Source organism: Schistosoma haematobium, chromosome 1 (genome assembly GCF_000699445.3).
Source record: "Schistosoma haematobium chromosome 1, whole genome shotgun sequence".
Classification (NCBI taxonomy): Eukaryota; Metazoa; Platyhelminthes; class Trematoda; order Strigeidida; family Schistosomatidae; genus Schistosoma; species Schistosoma haematobium.
The window spans coordinates 12382586-12405246 of NC_067196.1; the positions used below are offsets into that span (position 1 = coordinate 12382586).

Sequence of the window (22661 nt, forward strand, 5' to 3'; positions counted from 1 at the left end):
AAAGTTTATAATAAGAGGAATATGAATATGAATAGTTTAGTTACTTAATAATTATACAATAGCAATATACGTTTGGTATTGGTCCATAAAAGGATCCCAAAGTTACCACTCATATTATGTTTCTCGGGACCTAACATATTTGTAATGATTTTCATTACTCACTTTTTTTTCTTTTTTTTTAAAGAAACGTCTATCTCATTTACAAGTAATCATGGATCAACTTAATAAATTATTAAATGATCTACAAACCATTCCATTTCAAGCATCCATTAATTATTCAATAGATTTTATTCATCTTATCAATCAACTTTTAATAATACGGCAACAAAATCTAGTTCAACATATTTTAACCAAACGTTTAAACTATTATTTATCAAAATTACATAATGATTCAATTTGTCGGCGTCTTTTACATTTATGTCAACTTGGTACAACAGATTGTAAACAAATTATTGAAGAGTTAATTTGTATATTACATTTTACAGGATTACCAAATTCATCTAATATTGATGATAATGATAATGATAAATCTAAAGATTTTCAATATATAGAGAAACCACTTTTTAGAATGCATGTCAAATCACCAGGACCGGGTGGTTTTGAACAGGTTTGTTGGTTCTTGTTGTTGTTTTTTCTTCTTTTCATAACTCTTATTTAAAGATAAATAAATTTGTGGAGTTAAGTTTAATTTAAAGATAATTTTTATGATAACTTGATTCAAATTTGATAGCTTCTGAAAATTAGAGTGTAATACATAAATGTTTTGTTGAACTATAGAATTCTTCATCAGCCCATAAATGTCCTAATACGGCCGAGGATAAGGAGAGTCAGCTCTCCCTCTCGAAATGCTTTCACTGTCAGGGAAATCCTACTCACTGGCTTCTCACGGCATTACTGTTGTTTACGAAATTGAGAGGATGAAAAACCAATGTCCGGCACCTTTACCGGGTTGGTGGACACGAAGAGTCCACCTAGGAGAGTTGGGAAACCATGATTCCAAACCAATGGTGTACATGCGCTTCAGTATCCTGAAGGAACAAATGGAGTATGAACCAATTATTGGTCACCGGTCACCATAGGAGTGCATCTCCTGACGTTTCTCCACTCCCTTATGGATCAGACCTTTAGGTCGAGGGTTCTGAGTGTGGCCCCCTCAGAAAACCAACTTCTTCAGTTTGGGTACTAGGGCAGTATGACAGTCCACACATAAATCAGGTGGCTTGTTTGCCACATATGTATTCGGTGCTCCTTTGTATCAATATTTATGTGTTCAAGTAAATAAATAAATAAACATCAGTGCTCACTTAAACAAAAAAGTAATAGTGCTTTTGCGCTCTATGGTTTTCATTCACATTCTAGTAGTTGTCAGTCGATGTCAAAAACTATCTTCAAATGGGATTAAATCAAACGTGAAACCCAGTTAGTAATCATTATAGTTTAACTCAGTAACTGAATATTTTGTCTCAGAGTTAATTAAACATGGTCAATATACACTACTGAAGTAGTACGTTAATGACATAGCATTTTCATTAGTTTTCTAAATGAGATTGATGAACGTTATCAGGCTTTAAATCGCTCTTATCTCCTGAAAACAACTAACCGCTGTTTACTGATGACCACCTACGCTGTATGAGTGAATTCTATGAAATTTTCATAACGAATAGTAAAGTGTATGGTTTTTCAAACAAAATTCCAGGACAAATCTTTACATTCGGTAAAATTTGAATTCGTTTAAGTAAAATTATGAATTGATTAAAGTTGGGAAATGTCAGTCTTTGCAATATTGACTTAGTTGTTCGCTCACTAGTGGGATGTAAATCTATTTGTTGTTCTCATCAAATATATTTACTTCTGAAGAAGATTGAACTAAAATGAGAGAGTTCTTCAGTGCTCTTTTACTTTCAGTGATGTATCATTCAATGCCGTTTTGTGATATTCGTATGCATCAACAAGAATTACTTTCAATCTGGACAAAATTTGACATTATCTTGATATTTCTACTTACTTTATTCGGTGTTGATTTTGGGAATATCACTACTGTGCTAATTAGTTCACGAGAAAATCTTTAGTATATTATTAAGTACGTTAATTGATCTTTTGTTAGTAATCATTATCACGATCTCTAGCTCTTTATCCCATAAAGTTCTACCAGACACACAAACCACATTTCGAACTTCCCGTTGTACATTTACAACCATCCCAAATCACTTCTACTACACCCTAAAGTAATTACCACATTGGAAACTGAGAATAATTTAATTCAGTTCCAGACGGCTCAGGACTAATTGGTTTTCATTAAACTTATTTATTTACTGCTAGGCAGTTTTCGGGCAACCAAAGTATATCTCCAGTCCTGATGAAATCGTTACTTTTTGTGGGATTGAAACCCCTAATATTCAGTCAGTCAGAAAATCTCCTATTTCCCCTTAAGATGTTTTCTCTCCTACGAATAATGACAATTTTTATACATTAAAACTAAACGCTTTATATGAATATTTGCATAGTACATGACTTATCATGTGCTTTCATCCAGTAGATAACCTTGTCCGTTAACTAGATTTTACCAACAATCATTGTTATTCCATAATGTATATCTTAGTAAAAGTATAATGTATAAACTATTTTCAGTATAAAAGGTAAACTAAATCATAAAAATTAGTACATTGGAGTTAGCTACTTAGTACATATCGGCGAGACTATAATTTATAAACGAATCAATAGAAATAAAAATTGCAAGTCCTGGATTTCGACGCGAAATTCGTTCATCCATGTTTGAATAGCATATTGGTGTTATTGCTTATGTCAGTTGGTGATGAAAACCTTAGTTTTAATTCGTAATTCTACATCCCAATCCTAATTCCTCAAATTAATTTACAAAACTCTTTTGACCCTGGTAATTAGGTGAATTCTCTCAATATTACCTTGACGTCACCTAAAGGTCATTTATAAATTATAATCTCACCTAAGTATTCAGTCAAAGTGTGGATATTTACATAATTTAAAATTAGGATATAAGAAATATTCTATTTGATGCCATGTATACCCACTGGAAGTGAAGTGGAACTATAGGTTTGAGGTTAGAAGTATTAAGTGTCAGTTTATCGATGGGTCAGCAGTATATGCAGCAAACTGTAAACGGTGAGGGGCTGTTTGGATAGCTGTTGTTGTCATAAGAGTTGGTGACGGGATTTACGAAGTTGTTGTACAAGGAATATGTCTGACACGACATGCGAACCATATACTGCCGAGGAAACGTACGTTGATTAAAGAACACCCCCAACGTCCAACGTGCGATTGGATTACCTTGTTGATACAGTTAATCAGGAACAATCAATCTAGAAAGGCAGAAGCCACAAATAAACCTTAAAAAGATCAAGAAAACACCGACTTTTCAAAACACCTTCAGTTGCAGGTAATAAAATAAGCATATAAGTGAAGAATGATGAAACTGTGAAACTTACTATTGATCAGAAAACAATACACTCTATGTCAACTGAATGTCTCTCAGTCCGCCGAAAAATAAGCAAGTTGACCTAGATAAACCAAATTTTAAATGATGGAGTTTGTTAGAAAAGGAAATAAAGATAGAAGAGAAAGAATACAACCATAGATTGAAGAATAGGCTAATATATTTAAATAAGAGAGGATAAACAGTTAAAATATGACTGCAGTTGCAACAGTTTCATCTGTTTCAATACTACATAGAGTAGTCATAGTTGAATGTTGTAACAATGTACTTATTGGTCATTCGTAGCTTAGAACGAAGCATAAAAGAACAGGTTATTAAGAAAACTGAAATTTGCAAATGATGGAGATTTAGTATATACCTTGATTCAACCAAAGTAAACGTTATCTACCTTCAGTATATTGATTTTTATTTATTTATTTGAACACAAATACTGGTACAAAGGAGCACCGAATATATATGTGGCAAACAAGCCACCTGATTTATGTGTGGACTGTCATACTGCCCTAGTACCCAAACTGAAGAAGTTGGTTTTCTGAGGGGGCCACACTCAGAACCCTCGACCTAAAGGTCTGATCCATAAGGGAGTGGAGAAACGTCAGGAGATGCACTCCTATAGTGACCGGTGACCAATAATTGCTTCATACTCCATTTGTTCCTTCAGGATACTGAAGCGCATGTACACCATTGGTTTGGAATCATGGTTTCCCAACTCTCCTAGGTGGACTCTTCGTGTCCACCAACCCGGTAAAGGTGCCGGACATTGGTTTTTCATCCTCTCAATTTCGTAAACAACAGTAATGCCGTGAGAAGCCAGTGAGTAGGATTTCCCTGACAGTGAAAGCATTTCGAGAGGGAGAGCTGACTCTCCTTATCCTCGGCCGTACCAAGGCATTCGGGAGCTCAAATATATTAGTTCGTTTCCTAATACAATTAGCTAAAATGACAAAATATGTAATATTGTTTGTAGTTCACGAAAAGATCTAATCGTTTCCAAAAGTATAATCGATCAGTTTAGCATCTATATTTTAAAGAATATTTAAAAATACAATTTTTGCCCAATCTGTGATACAATTTTAAAATATAACTTCATAATAAATTCTGTATACAAACATAATTGACCATTATCTAGTTTATTATATTCAAAATTTCGTCAGTGAATGGGTGGTTTAGTTCAAATCGTTTATACATAGTAATGATTACATAATCATATACTGTTGATTCTAAACATACTGGCAAAACAGGCTAAATCTGAATATCATAATGTTTTAAGAGTGAACAGAAAATTAATTTATGGCATCTTGAAAACATCTTTTCTAATATCATGGAAATAACATTCTCTGTTGTCAAGATGAAAACAAAAATTGTTTTTTTCTAATCTGCATATATATTAATTAGCTCCATGTGTGGGCAAAAAAATCTAAGTGTGCACTCGATGTTGTTATATAGTGATAACCAATTTAAGTGCCAAAATATGCAATGGATTATTAAAATATGAAAATCATACATTAAATACATCGTTCACACATCTTTACAAACTACATTGTTCCTTCATTTCTGTTATTATTTTGATTAGTTTCATTTTCCTCTTCTGTCGGTAAGAATCCTACATCCCATGCCTGATACATACTACCTATATATGTCCATATAAGTAATACATACCACACTATTATTACTTACTTACGTCTGTTACTCCTATTGGAGCATAGGCCACCGACCAGCATTCTCTAACCCACTCTGTCCCGGGCCTTCCTTTCCAGTTCTATCCAATTTTTGTTTAGTTTTATCATGTCTATCTACATTTCTCAGCATAATGTGTTCTTCGGTCTTCCTCTTTTCCTTCGGTCTTGAGGATTCCATATGAGGGCTTGCCTTGTGATGCAGTTGGGCGCTTTCCTCAATGTGTGTCCTATCCACTTCCAGCGCTTCTTGCTTATTTCTCCCTCCACTGGGATCTGGTTTGTTCTCTCCCACAGTAGGTTGTTACTGATAATGGGCATACTTATAGGTAGTTCTTGAGCTACTTCAAATTCATTTTAATAGTAATAGCATATTAGTTTGAACTATGTAGTAATTCAACAAATTCATTCAGGTATTTTTTCCAGATACATTCTGATTTAATAGAGTAAATTTTAAAGGAATATCTATTTTCGTAGTTTCTAAGATAAGTCAATATATTAGTTAGAAAATTTGAAATACATATTACATTTATACAACTTTTATTTCATAGTAGCAATAATTTACTTTGAAATATATCTGATAAACAGCATATTTCACAGATTGAAACCATAAGTCAATTGAAGCTAGACCACCATAGAAAACCTGGAAGCACTAGACGGCCGTTTCGTCCTAGTATGGGACTCCTCAGTAGCTTCAATTGACTCATGATTTCAATCTGTGAAATTTCTAAAATCTCTACAAACTGCTTCTGATAAACAGCATATTTATTCACGTAAAACTTAAGACATTTATTTAGTTCAAAAAATAATAAACGTAGTTGATTGTTTCACACCATACAACTTAAACTTATCAAAGGTATCAAATTAATTATCCTTTCAAATAGTATATTAGTAAGTTTCTTTTTAAAAGTACAAAATAGAGAGCTGTCTAATATTCATTTTGTATTGTTTGCTTGAATCTTTACATTGATGTTTAAGATTGCGATTGATCAATCTCTTATATTGTCTCGATATTTCTTTAATTCACAAACATTATAAGCAAAAATGGATAGTGGCTAGCAATGAAATCCAGGACGCACGTTTTGTACTGAATTCGAGTCCCGAAGTGAACATCAAATCGGGTACAGGTGCATCCAGCTGATGAGTCTTAAATAGGAAGAAATGCACATTCTGTATTCCACTGCTAACCACCACTTATCTTTGCTTATAATAGCTATCTAGTATTTATAACATTTTTATTGAATTAGCAAAATATACTTTTGATCAATTTGATTAATTATTATCATTTTTTTTAATCTAGATTAACATATTATTTCATTTGTAGTCAATCTGACCGTTGTATTATTATATTATTGCTTCTTTTTCAATCTAGTTATTTTGTAAACTTTCTATGGTTGATAAATATTGTACTGAAGCTCAAGGATATCTTCGTCAATCAGATTCATTATTCCCTTTAAAATCTATATCATCTTACAATGATAATAAACAAATGATTGATTCTAAAGGATCAGAAAATTTTCTTAATGAATTAACTAATGAACTTGTTACGTGTATATTATCGACTTCAGTAGTGAAAAGAAAAATTAAATGTTTAATTGAAAAGTCCGAAAAATTAAGAAATGTACTATCCGCATTGTAAGTCAGTACATTTTTTATGAAAATAAAATAATTTATTTCATTTGGATTGGTTCCTTGAATCGTCTAGATGACATTATGTACTCCAAATGATTATCTTGTTTTGGCATATGTACATTCTGTGAAGACTACCTGTATATTCCCATTAAGTCACAGACGTTTCAGCAGAGTTAGATGCTGGCTAGCAGTAGAATCCATCACACTTGACTCGTTCTATTTGGGATTCGCAAGCTAGATGTATCTGCACTACAGTGTTAATGTTCACATATGGACTCGAAACCTTTAATTTTCGCTTCAAAAATCCGTCGAGTCCAGATAGCCAGTGAGATAATAATTGTTCTTTGTAGAGTAAAAAAAACAGCGTAACTATTGTGTTAGGTGGTTGAAGAAGAAATCAACAGAAAGCCCAAAATCCCTTCAAGTTGGCACTTATCATGAAGGCGTACCTGCAGTCTTAAGGTAACTGGCAAGATTCAAACCTATATAACCTAGGATCACAATCAGAAATATAGTGAAAATTTCCATTTTGACATTTGGTAAATAAAGGAGGAACGAATCGAGCGAAGAAATTTCTTTTCAATTAGCTTTTTGTCAGGGCTCTACACTAATATATATATATATATATATATAATTTAAAACAATGAAATCAGATACAAAAGGAACTTGATAAAGATCCTGGCTCATCGTGCTAGAATGATTTGTTCGGATGACACTATTGTAGATGAATTGGTTAATATTCGTAACTTACTTAGTAAGACTTGGTAACCAATGGAATTCATCGACAAACACATGAAGGAGATGAAAAGAAGGACAAAGATACCTACCGTTCCTAAGAAAGTATTGTTCCTAAAATTACAATTCCGAAATGACACTACTAAAGAAATTGTGACTCAAAGACTAAGAAAAGCGGTAGAAAAAAACATTTAATGCAGCCAGACTAGGTGCTATCTTCTACAACCAACCCACAATAAGAACGGCCAATAAAGACATATTGCCTGCATACAATTCGGCTAGTTCGTCATCGTATAACAGAGTACCATCCGTCATGGTTGAGCAAAACGTAGGTAGGAGTGGTTAAAAGTTCTATTCTCGCTCACTTGGTTGACACAGGTCATCAAGTTGAACTGAATAAAGCTTTTAAGGTCATCTACCATATTCCATCAAATTTGCCACGTGGTTTACGAGTGCGTCTTTTGCATATTGCTGAAGCTATCCCAATCCATGTTCACAAACCTAACTTTTGCATCCAAAAGAAGTTCGTCCAACTACTTTCGCTACCTAGGCTATCGGTATAGGGGCGTTTGTAGCAGAACATTGATAAACTATTTTTGTACTTCTTTCATTTTTGTTTTTTTGAACTTGGTATTTTACTTTTTCTCAACATTCATCTCTTGATTCTTACATAACTACTATTCTACTGACCATTCATCAAAATATTCTGTTCCTTCTCTTTTTCATATATTATGCAACTTCTTGATTTTCGAATAATTACTTTGATTATTATTAATACTTTTTCTTCCAATTACTCAATGTTAATTTATAATCAAAATGTCATTTTGTAATTATTACGTAACGTATTATTTCGATAAGTGCTAGGGTTGAAGTTATCACGAGTTCACTTAATCTGCGAACGAGAACAAAGACTCAGTGACCAAAGACCAGTAGGTTAGCTATTGATGAGTCCTAGCCCCGCTAACTAGAGGGAGAAGTCCAAGCTTGGAATGGGAAAGTATATTCTGCAAACAGCTAGAAACGAGCGATCACACAGCGATCCACAAACACAATTCAAACGTATATATATCAATTATATGTATATAATCGATATTAGCATGGAAGTATTTTTAACATTTAATCGATGATTTAGTCAATCGACTGCCATGGAAATATTTAACATTTAATCGATAAGAAAAGTTAATTAACAATCATACGGTAAAATATACGTATAGTATTGGTCCACAAATGGATCTCAAAAATTACCACTCATTATTCTTATCGGGGCATAACAATAAGTATTATCGCATTATTGTAAATCCTATATACATATTAATGTAGAGCCATAATGAAAAACTAATTTTCTTCACTTGGTTCGTACAATCAGAAATGTTCAAAGTTGTTGACACATATATTACCAGTTTTATCTTTTACTATAAATTTTAATTTCTACATAAGTCATATTGTGTAATTGTTTCCTGTATTTCGTGCTCTCTCTCTCTCACTCGCTCTCTTTCCTTATGTCAATTCTACTTAATTCTGTTGCACTTGTTCATAGTTTGAATCATTTTCAATAAAATCGCATTCACTCTGAAGAGGTGACTTACACTAAGTCACGAAACATCAGAAAATCTAATTTTTCTACTCATTGGGATATTACAAATATATTATTTATTTATAACAATCTACTCAATGCCCAGTTTATTCGAAATTATCAAACCAAACCTTGGTAATGATACCTATCATAATTAAAGATTAATTGTCATGTATCCTCTGTAATAGTAAATTCTTGATTTGCTTAGTTCACTCATTCATTCCTTCATTCATTATTATTAATCTTACTATAAATCTTTTTTCGATATTTTCATATTTTTCCAGTGAAGATAATGCAAATGAAATGAATGCCTTTCGAGATCAATTATGTATAGCTGTACCACAATTAACAGGATATCATTTATCTAATTTAATAAAAGCTGTAGATCATTTGGAAATATTAGCTAGTAGAAATTTAAATGAATCATATTGTCCAACTGATCCTGTTGAAAAAAGACATCCAGAGTTAGGTGGATATTTAAAGGTAAGAGAATGTTCAGTCCTCACATTACAACTTGTAATATTTTCTTTTTTTGTTAGAAATACCTCATTGTCAGAACTGTTAACTTTATATCTCACTTCTGATATATAAGTCACTGATAGATCACTTAAAATTTTAAATTTCTTTTCTGCTCTCTGAGCGTTTATCCGTTTAGAACTATTCCTTTTTCTCCTGAAGTTATGTTCATTATCGGATATATCTTATTCATTACTTTGTTTATTTTAACATATAGATATTGGTACAAGGAGGCACCAAATACATATGCGCCACACAAATCTCATTTGATATGTGTGAGGGCTGTGATTCTGCCCCGGTACCCAGACCGAAGCAGGTGGTTTTCTTAGGGGACCAAACTCGGAGCCTTCGACACAAAGTTCTAGTCCACAAGGCAGTGGAGCATCGTAAGGAGATGTAGTCCCGTGGTAGCCGGTGACCAATAATTAGTTCATACTCCATTTGTTCCCTCAGGGTAATGGAGCCCATGTACACCATTGGTTTAGAATCAGGGTTTTCCAACTCCCCTAAATAGACTCTCCATGTCCACCAACCCGGTTAAAGCGCCGGACATTGGTTTTTCGTCCTCTCAATTTCGTAAACAACAGTAATGCCGTGAGAAGTCAGTGAGTAGGACTTGCCTGGTAGAGGCTATATACGCGTGGCCATGTGAGAGCATTTCGAGAGGGAGAGCGGACTATCCCCACTCTCGGCCGTACCAGGGCATTTGGGGGTATCGGATATATCTGAATGTTAGTTTCAATTTAGATTAGTAATAACAGACGAACTCCAACCAGATAATTTATTAGTTCTATGCGAACAATAACATAGTATACTTTTTTATACTGATGTAAGATAATGTCATTCTCTGTTGCTTAACTCAGGTATTTTACTGACGCTTTTCCTAGGTATATATATATAAACTTTGTAAGCTAAGAGAGGTTCTGATCAGTTAATTTTTTCTTTGACATATTTGTTTGCTTTTTATCTCATTCTCTTTTAATCATCTTCGTATTTTTCTATTTTTCAAGCATGCTGGTCAACGTTTAATGGAATTGGAAACTTGTTTAGAACATAGTCGTGAAGCTGCCAGTATTCTTATCTATTTTGAATATGAATCTCAATTTTGGTCGACATCACTAACATCATTAACAAGTAAAAATAACTCCAATCATGAAGCTTTACATAAACGTGGTCTTCTTTTACAGTCTAAATTTAAAAATTCTCCAACAGCTATTAAACTTCATACAGCATGGGTAAAATTAACACAATTAGGTGACCGTCTTGGCCGAATACAAGCTGGGTAAGTTTTGAGAGAAAACATAGTGAAATGTATTATGTTTTTGCTAAAACTGTAATACATAATACCGCTGAAAATTAGTGGTTGGTCAAACCTTCATTTATGTTGTTTAGATGTAAGATAACAACATAAATCAATCAGAAGTTTTCCTTTGTTAAGTCAGATTGATCTTAATATTTTTCACAATTGTGATCATGTTAATGTGTGGAAAGTCTTCCTAGATGAATTTAGTTCATGAACCAAAATTTTTAGTTCACTACAAGTAACTTGTTTACATTACATCTGTAAGAAATACTAATAGACTTCTCGAATTTAATGCATATATATATATATATATATTTATAAACTGTTAAAGTGACGTCATTTTTTTGTAATACAGGTTACCTGTTCGTCCATCTGAGACAAATGGAGTAGAGCATTGGGTAAGTAGAACTGATTTAATTCATTATGTTTCTGACATATATTAAAGTCACTCTAGAACAATATACTTGTATTTCTTCATAGATTTATATCAAGTTTTAAATTAAATGAACTAGTCAGACAAGTTATTATAGTCAAGGTAATGATTCTTAAAATTTATAGTTTAATGTATAAATGACACATAATAGTTAGGTTAAATTTAGTTATGAAATTTCAATATTTTTTAATTGAAAAGTGAGAAAATCGTTAGAACACAATGTATTGTAGTTTGGTTGGAAATATTATTGTTGTTTTCAAGGATTATATGCCATTTTAATGGTTGAGACCATGAGTCAATTGAAGCTAGACTACCATGCGAAAGATGGAAGCACCGGATGGTCGTTTCGTCCTATTGCGGGGCTCCTCAACAGTTCACATACACGATCCCGCCTCGCGAGATTTGAAACCAGGATCTATCAATCTCGCGCGCGAGTGCTTAATCACTAGATCACTGAGCCGGTCGGCATACAATTGTATTAATGTCTAACTTCCACCAACCCACGAAATTGAACGACATATCCACCATTGTCTTCAGTGAGTTACTCTCTCACAACAGACTCGGTTGAACTTCACTGATCACTGCTTCTTACTAGAACTCCGAGAAATACGTTTTAAAGCCAGTCACTAGTGTGCATATGTTGATTAATATCAAAAGGGGTTTTTATGGATATTATGGTAATTTTAATAGTTGAGACCATGGGGGATTAAAGCCAATTACCACTAAAAAATAAATAAGTTTTATTGAAATGTTCTCGTTTTAAATATTTCTCTAATAGTATTCTTAAACTCTTTACTTTTCAAAAGACAGTTTAGATAAAATATATGCTAAGGAATTTGTATGTTTTAGATTAACATTATACTGTGAAGTAAATTGCAACTATAGATTACACTAAATACTGTACATTTTTTCATCTCATTTGATCTATCATTCAATATCTTGAATAATTCATTGTTTTATTGAATCAAGAGAGAAAAGGCTAAAATTATATGTCTTTAACATGAAACCGATTATCATACACTAAGAATACAAAAGCAATGAAGTTTATAGTATCATAGGAACTCTACTATATTCAACATGTTATATAACATGTGCTTACTATTCAACGCACCTGTTTTTGAGTTCAGTAGTTTAGTTAGTTTCATTTTTAAATAAAATTGATATAAATTTATCATACCGAATTAACTATTAGTTGAAATTCATACTTTATACATGTTCATGAAGGAAATTCATACTTCTCCATCGTCAGCGAGATGTCTTTAAACCTCCTTACCAAAAGACCATTACTTTTGTTATCGCCATTAATATATTATCTTTCTCCATTTCTACAGCATCATTTATCTCCAACACAAACTCAATCACATCTTTCAACTGAACTCCGAACAAAATTAATGAAAAGTGAAACGAAAAGAATTTCTAAATGCAAAAAAGATTATTCGGACGTATTAACAACAGAATTTCCTTACGTTAGTGCTGATACGTTACGTCGCAAACAAACTAATCTACGAGATGCATTAGGATCACATATGTGCGTTCATCCTGATTGCAAAATTTCAACAGGGGAATGCTTATCACCTCATACTCAACACAATGAAAGTCAGGTATGTTTTTAGTATGCCCACATTTTCTTGGTGCTCTGATGTCTACATCTGTCGTGCTACACTAAATTATCAGTGTCCTGATTTAAGTCACATGAGTTTTGCGCGTATTCATTGTTGGAATAGTAAAGTGAAACTTGTTCTTATTCTTCTGTCTGGTATAAAAAGAGGAAACTTTAGCTTTAAACTATACACGTCTTAAATTTACCTCCTACTAAAAGTCTCGGATTTTGAGTATCTGTTTTGTAATGATAGGCTTAAAGGTGTTGAAAACTAATAATTTATTGAAAGAATGTCGACGTGCGAAAGGGAAGAAATATGTTAAGAGTGAAATAACAATTTTCACTTAAGATTTGTAAGGTTAGAAGAGGTACAAAGGGCAGTTTAGGAGAAGTTATTAAATATGACGCTTTTGAATAAAGAAATAAGGTTTAAATTAACGAATTACCTTATACAACTACTTTCTAATCCGAACATTCTTTGAACCAGTTCTTTTGACTTTGTAGATAATTTTGAACTATCATTCTCACGACTGGAGCTGACTGTGTGTTCAAAGGCTGGGCTATTAATTAACTTGAATTTCTGTTTTGTAATAGTATACGGTTCATTTGGTCATTTGTGTGTTTTAGGTAAATTATGCCCTCGTTGAAACCGGCAGTGTTAGATTTCGCTAAGTCTTTTCATCAAAATGTAGTGTACTCATCATAATAATTATCAGATTCAGTGAATGACCACATTGTCGTCAATACTAACAATAATATTCGTGACCTGTGCTGTAGGTATTTATCGTAATTCCGAAATTTAGTCAATCCTAGTGTCAGAGACAACATAATCTGTTTATTGTTGGTTGACCGAATAATTTTTATACTACTCTCTGTTCTTTTTTGGATTTTAATTTCATTGATCTGTTTGATCATAAAGAAAATTCTTTATGTAGGTATCAAGGAATCTTCAGTGCGTTGTATGGATGTTAAAAAAATTATGTTATGTGACATCATATGCATTTGTATTTCACTCGCTAAAAGTTAGCATTACAATTTTTAATTCCAAATACAATACAAAGTATTTATGCTTATCTGCTATAACACACGTTTCTTGTAAATTGATACATCGACTATATCCATCCCGTTTTGCTTAAATAAAGTTAGACTACTTAAAATGTATCAGTAGTGTGTGGTATCAAGTTAATATTAAGGTCATATCTCTGACCATTTGTATTGGCTTTATGTGCATCGTACAGACCTTTTGGTGGAGTTCTGTCCTCTGAGCTGGATGGTTTGGTCATGGAGCTTTCACCGTTCTTCTGAACGACATCATCAGACCTGATTAAATGTAACTTCGTATACTTTCATAACTGATAGGTATAAGTTAATCATACTAACATAGGCTTTTATCATTAAAGTGTTGTGGAAATGGTTGCATTTTAGTGTGATCACTAACGGACCGAAGTCAAACAACCAATAATAATAACCTGGGGTAGCACTGGACAACCTTTTCATCATAATATGGATCTCCTCAGCAGTAATCACCTACAACTTCACTGCCCGCTCAATATCGTAGACTGATTTCAGGACGAAATGCCCAGCCAGTACTTTCAGGTTCTTAATGGTTGTCTGACTTAGACTATTTTATAATTTCAATAAGTTTTTCGACTTTGTCTATCTGTATGTATTTATTCTACCACTTTACAAAATTTATTTTCAGCTTTCAATCCTTTGAATTAATTTTGTTGACCATTATCTAGTCAGTTTAATTAATTTCTTAAGTTTGCTCATTTCTTTCGATAAATAAACAGTCCATGTGAATTTAAGTTTATACCGTTATCTGTTTATTGACTTAGAATACAAAGATGACATAGTTCTGTTTGATGAAGACGCTGATAAAATGTAGAGTCTTTTGTTAGCACTGAGCAACAATACCACGATGTTTAGAATGCGCTTTTCCTCCTCTAGATGCAAATTGTTGCTTCAGGACTGGGCTGTGTCAACACCTGAACTAAGGATATGGATTGAAGTAGTCAATCGCGCAGACAACTCCACTTATCTTGGGAGTTTGATCAGTCTCGATGAGTTGATGTCTGACGAAATCTCTGCACGGATTCAAAAAGCTCGTTTGTCTTTTACCAACTACGGCGAAGGCGAGATATCCGTCTATCAATTAAAGGACGAGTATACTGTGCGGCAGTCCGTTTTGTTCTCTTTTACAGCTTCGAAAAGTGGCCATTAAGGGTATAAGAAACTCGTAAGTTACTAATATCTGATCACAGATCTCTGATAAATACTGCTCGACTAACTTTTAGTGTGATTCATATTGATAGATTCAGAGTGTATACACTCTTTATGTTCCCTTAGACCGTGAGATTAATATTGCTTTATACCTTTCTTTCTACTAACCATTTCTTTTCCTTTGTATTATATCCTTAAATCAACCTTTTTTTACTACGAGTGAAGTAACTGCTTGTATGAATTCGGTGTTCATCTTGTTGTACTAATGAAGTATGACAACTTGGACCGATGCATATATATATATATATATATATATATATATATATATATATATATATATATATATATATATATATATGCACGGTCCTACGTTGCAGATAACTGGACTGACTGATGTTATCTGCCTTCAACTGATAACATAAAATTACAAATATTACTGAAATGTTTCACTTGACCTTTACAATTAGAGTACCATTTGTTATAGCAATCAATAAGAATTAATGGCATTAATTAGTAATAAGGAATTTAAGCGTTACAGATGAGAAATGATCTGATTATCTATTTCAATTATATGAACATAAATGGTAATACTGAAATGAACAAGTGTAAAACTGTGTTAATAATTCAATTTCATCAGTTTATCGGGAATCTTCACAGTTGAAATCACGAGTCGATCTAAGTTCATCTACCAACGGGAACCTGGATGTAGTGAACGGCCGTATAGAACTCCTCAACAGTACTCACCCACCATCCCGCGAGCATGACTCAGACTTAGGACCCCCGGCCTCGTGTTCAAAGGCTTAACCTCTAGACCACTGAGCCCAACATCCAACGGTGCTCATGCATAACTTCAATCGGTCTATGATCTTGCGCAAACCTTCGCGTGCGCAATCGTGGTTGCGAACTGCTGAGGAGTCCCATACTGGGACGAAATGGCCGTTCAGTGCTTCCAGCTTTTCAATGGTAGTCTAGCTTAAATCGACTCGTGATTTCAAATGTGAAAATACTACAACCTCCACAAATCTTTATACGTATATCTAACATTTATCAGTTATAACCGATTTATGAATCATTTATTATTTAGAAGAAACTTAATAGTTTTTATTTGAAGTCGTATTTGTTTTTAACTTTTAATGATCTATATATAATGATTTTTCGGTAGTTTCTGTTCAACTAGTTTTTTTTTATCGAATCCTTTTGAATGTCTTAATTTGTTTTATTTCACCAATCTTACTTCATTAGTTAAACATTCAGAATAAAATTGAGTGGATATTTAAAAAGTTGATAAACTTACATACTTATCTACAAAATGATTACAGTGAAGCCCTTAATCGTGAAGAGTTTCAACGACAAAGAGATTCAATTTCAAAGTCTGAATTATGTGATCTGGTTAAGTATGCACGTCGGTTACGCTGGCATAAGTCACATAGTTTGCAGTCAGAGTATCAAGAACTAAAAAATCTTATTACCGAATTAGTAAAATCTAAATATCCTAAGATTGCTATTATTCAAGAATATTTTCAGTCCTTAGAAGAGTTATGGTTTGGTGTGGGGAAATCCCAAGAAAATTTAAATAGCTGTACAGATGAGGCTAGGTCGTATTCAAGATTATCGATTCCACAAAATGAACCTGAACAATATTCAATTAAATCTATCAATGCAGAGATACAAGGTAATAATATTCATTCTAAACAGTATATCCCTACTGACGCTTCCTCGTATCGTCAATCTATGTCTTCACACTCTACAACTTTAACGAGTATTCCAAACAGTTATCATTCTATGTTACAAGACTATACAACTCCTCTTAATCAAGACGTGAACGATAAACCTTCAAATAATGATCGACACTTAGTTGAAAAACAAACGAATAGTTCATATGATGATGAATGCTGTGATTGGACATGGCGTGAAATGACAACACATGGATTAGACCCACAACCACTTGTGTTTCCCTCCTCTGCAAATACAAATCCTGGCTATGAAAGTGTAAATCGAATAAAAACATATGATCCTACTAATACAGTTGATTTACAATTAAAAAATGAAACTGATAAATTTTCCGATGATTTTATTAATAGAATGATTAGTGAATTATCTTCAACTACTTCGTCATTTCAAAAGATTTCATCGAATATAAATGGAAATAGTTCAGAAATTTTATCTATTGAAGAAAAGAATACCTTATCTGTAGACAACAAAACCCCTTCAAATATACACAATCATGAAATAAAACTTTTACCAAACAATAATTCAGATAGTAGTAATCAATTACCGGAAGTTATTTCTCCTAATTTCAATCATAGAAATTCGGTTTTACAATTTAATAAACTTTCTATCGAAGTCCCATTATTATCAAACAATGTCGAAAGAGATTTTGAAATTAAATCTCACCCTCTGGAAATTCATTCTCATAGTGAACTAACAAATCTGATGACTGATGATACTCATAAAAACTCATGTACATCTACTTTAACTATGAATTCAAAGCTTGAATATAATGTACCGAATAGGTTAGAAGCTTCTCATAAACCTGATAAATTAGTGCCTTCAAATAATCAAATATCATATTCGATCATTGATCATGTTAAATTAAAACCAATAAATATCTGTGTTAATGACAAAACATCAAAAGTACTAATTCCTAACAATAATAATAATGAAGTTCTTTTGAATACTCAAGCTGGAGATTCATTAATTGAAAATACTAGTAATGAAAAAAACGAAGACGTAATCAATAGATTCTCACCTAATACAACATTGGATTCAAATCCAAGATATGAATCTACTAGAAATAATTCTACTTTATCGAATAGACAATTACAAACGTTTTTATCAAATATAACTTCAACTACAATATCTAACATTGATAAACAGTCAGAATTTCATGACGTTAACGTTAATGGTTCAATTTTCTCAACTTCAGTCAAAACAACAACAACGACAACAATTAGCATTAATTTAACTGAGCATAAATTGAAATCTGACCAAAAGGAGATTAATACAGAGACAATGGAAAGTTGTCTACCAACTTCATTTAACAGAACAGATCAATCATCGGAATCTTTATTCTCTATACCACAAACATCGTCAATACCAAATTGTCTTCATCCTACTTTTTCTACTGTGAAAAATCTCAATATGAGAAAAACATTTAACGAAATCTACCAGTGTCGTCATCTTGGTTCATCTTCCAGTTTTCATGAAGGTAACAATGTTATTGATAGTAACAATAATATCAACTCAATGTGTGGTTTATGCGATCACATGAGTAATTTACATACACTTATTTCTAATCTACAATCACATTTATTATCGAATCGACAAAATCGACTATCCAATCTGTTACCTATTGATGTACAATCATTCACATTGACATCATCATCAATTTCATCTTTATCCACCTATTGGTCACCTATAATTAAAGAGTATTTATCAATTCTATGTGAAATTAAATCAGAACTTGATTCGTTCCAGCCATCAGTTTCTATTACGGTGTATAAAACTATTTATTTACCAGTATATAAATCAATGATTGATTTGCTAAATTTATGGAATTGTAGATTACATGATTTTCTATGTCTACGTTCATCAAACTCCTCTAAATCCGGTGTTGATATATCACAAACACGTTGGCTTACACTATTTATCAGCCTTATACAACACAATGAAATTCAAGTGGAGCATTTGAAATCATTATTCACAGGTTTACTGCATGATATTGAAAATGAAGATAATGAGTCAATGAAAAGTGATTTAAATATTGATAATAATGATGATAAGAGTTTCTATTTATCACGAACAATCCAAGATGAAGATAATTCATTCTATATTCGAAGAGATTCAAATGCAAGGTTGAATAAATCATCTAGAAATGAATATTTAAATGACCTGAAGACTAGATTATTTTCGTGTGATTTTGATGATCAACATACTGTGCAACTGTCACTACAGCAACCGTCATCATTAAAGCCACTGATTACTTTTCCAAATGAAAAAATGAATCATTCATTCCAGACTCAAATAACGAAAATAGACAGTGTGCATAAACCATCCACTGTTGTTACTACGTCTAGCATCCATGAAGAAACATATAAAGATAAAGAACAAACAGATGGAGAATTAAGTAATTTCGATCAAATGTCATTTGAACAATATTTGTGTAATCTGCCTCAGAATATTACAGGTAAAGTAGTTAGTAGTATAAGTTCAACTGATAAAACGTTTACTCAGGAAACTACTCGTACGACGAAAGTTTCTGAATTTAAAGAAGATATTCCTCCAACCAATCAAATAACAACACGAAAAGATAGAATTAAAAAGACTAGAAAACGTAAGTTAGGAGATGAAGAGTTTTCGGAGAAGTATGATAATGGTGATATCAATCGTAAAGACACTTGCAATAATAATATTGTGAATAACAAGCCTTGTGCTTTAACATACTTACCGAGAATGATAGATAACGCACCTTTAGGTGATCAAATGTTAAAAAACGATATAGATATTGATGGAGTCAACCATTCTGATGAGCAACTAAACCTATCACTATATTCTAGTTCTTCAGTTCCAAACAGAACTAAATCGTATAATGCTAGTCAGATTCTCGTACAAGAATCTGATGAAGTAAAAAATGCTGTAATTCAAAACAATAAAGTAATGCTGAGTAATAACTTATGCTGGTCTTCAAGCGAAGATAATCGGATGACTAGTTTAGGCAATGAATCAACAGAAACAAATGACCTGACTAACATCAATGATACAGTGAAGCATGGCGGTGATCTGGAAGCAATACTCAAATCAGATGAGATGATCAGTCACCCAAACAAATCAGATAACTCATCACCATGCGTTACTTTACAGTTAAATAATCCAATATCAGTAACAGACTCAAACGCAGTAACTAGTCAATGTGACAGACATTCTGTCGATGGTAAATTGAAAAGTTCTCATCATAATGATAAGCAAATGCCTATACGTGTTGCTTTACCAGATACAAGATTGTTGAAAGAAAATGATAAAAGTTATCCTCATATTACCTGCAATACTTCATTTAGTCCCGAAGAAACTCCACCTGTTGTCGAGGTGTGCACTGCATTAAAATCTGAACAAGATGCAGAAACAAATAAAACAAACAAGCAAATTTGTACGGATAATCCAACTAGCATAAGTTTGGAATCAGCGAAATTATTAGTTAAAAGTAACACAAATCGAGATCGGAATATTGAAACTAGTCATTCTTCAAAATTTACTGAAAACACAGAAAATAACAATGATAAAGCGGAAAATGATAGTGAGGAAATAAGTGATAACATATCGAGAGACAAGCGTCATTTTCCCCCTATGGATTCTGTTCAACACGATAAATCCAATAAAGATTATGAATGTCTATCATCGAGTGTCTCTAAAACGACCAAAGATGGAATTCGTTCATATCAGTTAAAAGATGACATCCCAATATCCAAAGTTAATCCACCACAGTCGGATACAGATGCGTTTGTGAAAACAACTATCAAGATTATCAGTAATAATACTGATAATAGTGTGAGTTCACCATCTTCACTCACATCTAATTTAAATAAACCAATAAACGATCCGCATAAATTTACACCGGCTAACAAGAAGTTACGTAAAGCAAACCGGAAGGCTGCAAATAATCATCGAATTAAACGTGTAATGACTGGCAACCTGAAAAAACCCACAGAAATAAATGGATCCACCGAAGATTGTCCAATAAGTCAACCTGAGAGTTTCAATAACAAACAATCGAATATATCTGTACAATCTGAGCGGCGTTCCAAACTAGATAATGATTCAACGTCACATTCTCCATCTACACAAGAAATATTGACTACAGAAATCCCGACAACAATATCATTAAAACCTGGTTTATTTGAAAAATATCAAATAAGGTCTGGCCATAAAAAAACTCAACCAGATTATACTGATCAGAATGAATTCGATACTTCTGATCACCAACATTGCAACTGTAGACCAAATACTGAAAGTCTTTTAGTATCTCCTACATTGATTGATTGTACAAATTTATATGATCAAACTACTGAGAGTTCTTTAACTGCTCATGATCCATCAGTCATATCGATAGAAAATGAGAAAAGAAAAACTGATACTTCAGTCAGATTGGAACTAACATACAAAAATAATGGTAATTCATATTTATTCAAAAATAAACTTGATACCAAGGAAATTGAACAATCCAAATCCCCGTTAACTGATACATCATATCAAATGGCATATTTGAATAATCCTCCCATTGATATAAAACATCATGTATATAAAAAAGGGATACAAATGAAAGAATCATCAGTAAGCAATCTGATGAATACTTCTAATCAATACAGTGAAATTGATTTATTGAAAAACAATTTTCTCAATCAATCAGAACATGTTTATCATCAGAGTAATGATGAGAATCTTGATAAAAATATTTATGATCATCAATATCATGATAAACATAATCGTCAACATAATCTTCCTGAGCATGCAAAACATCCACAAGTATATAGAGTAGAAAATGTTCATGTTTTACGCAAAATCCCCATGATGAATCAGTATAATGATCTGAATAAAAAATCATCTGACTGTAAGAGAATTAATAATGATATTCATGATCAAGTAAACTTATTACCTGTTATATTCAATTCTGAAAGATTGACAAGTGACTCATTAATCACTAATAAAAACTGTTTAGAATCTAGAGGAGAACAGCAAGTGAGTTAAATTGTAATTTATTTGGATTTATTTATGTAATAATGGTGAAATTAGCAATTTAGTCTATGTTATTAATATTTTTTTTAAGACACTTCACGTCTGATGTCGAATGTGTTAGGTAGATGTAATTTTCATGGATTATTAATTATGAATGGATCTTAGTCTAACCACCATTGAGAACCTGGGAGAACTGGATGGACGTTTCTTCCTAGTATGAGACCTCTCGGTAATGAGCATTCATGACGCAGCATTCGAAAATCGAATCCAGGACATTTTATCTCTTGCGCGAACTCAACCCTCAGATCAGTAAGCTGAAATCCAATTTTGTATATATCTATCTCCAGTCCGCTATATTGGGTGACCATATTCCATTACCTGTAATGGATAACTGTTCTACATTCGATATGGTTGAACTCCATTGGTCATGGCTTCTTACCAGAACTCTAGTAATTGTATCTTGAAAATAGTCGCTAGTGAGAACATGATTCTTATCAGTATATGGTCGTCTAAATAAGATCAGTTCATAATTTAAAATTATGGAAGGTTTATAGTCACAAAACCCTCTACTGATACATGAAATTTCTTAATTAAAATGAGATATTCGTGAGCTTAAATTTCTTCTAATGACATTGAAAGATAACAATAATTACCGATCGAAAGCAACGGAACTCAGCGATCTCTCTTCGTTTATTTCCGAGTTACTGATTGATTGATGATTTATTCAAGATGACTATGAAGTCTCGCTTCTATGTCATCATTCTAGTATTGTTTA

The 22661-nt window shown here is 32.7% G+C and overlaps 1 protein-coding gene across 1 annotated transcript in view; it reads left to right on the forward strand.

The window, feature by feature from the left end:
- MS3_00002665 (uncharacterized protein) overlaps nt 1-22661 on the forward strand; it is a 135435-nt gene that overhangs the window by 107576 nt on the left and 5198 nt on the right. The window contains exons 17-23 of the mRNA XM_051210270.1: nt 185-607; nt 6518-6780; nt 9370-9568; nt 10612-10883; nt 11260-11302; nt 12669-12938; nt 16403-21889. Coding sequence (XP_051073155.1) covers nt 185-607; nt 6518-6780; nt 9370-9568; nt 10612-10883; nt 11260-11302; nt 12669-12938; nt 16403-21889 — 6957 coding nt within the window. The remainder of the gene's footprint in view (nt 1-184; nt 608-6517; nt 6781-9369; nt 9569-10611; nt 10884-11259; nt 11303-12668; nt 12939-16402; nt 21890-22661) is intronic.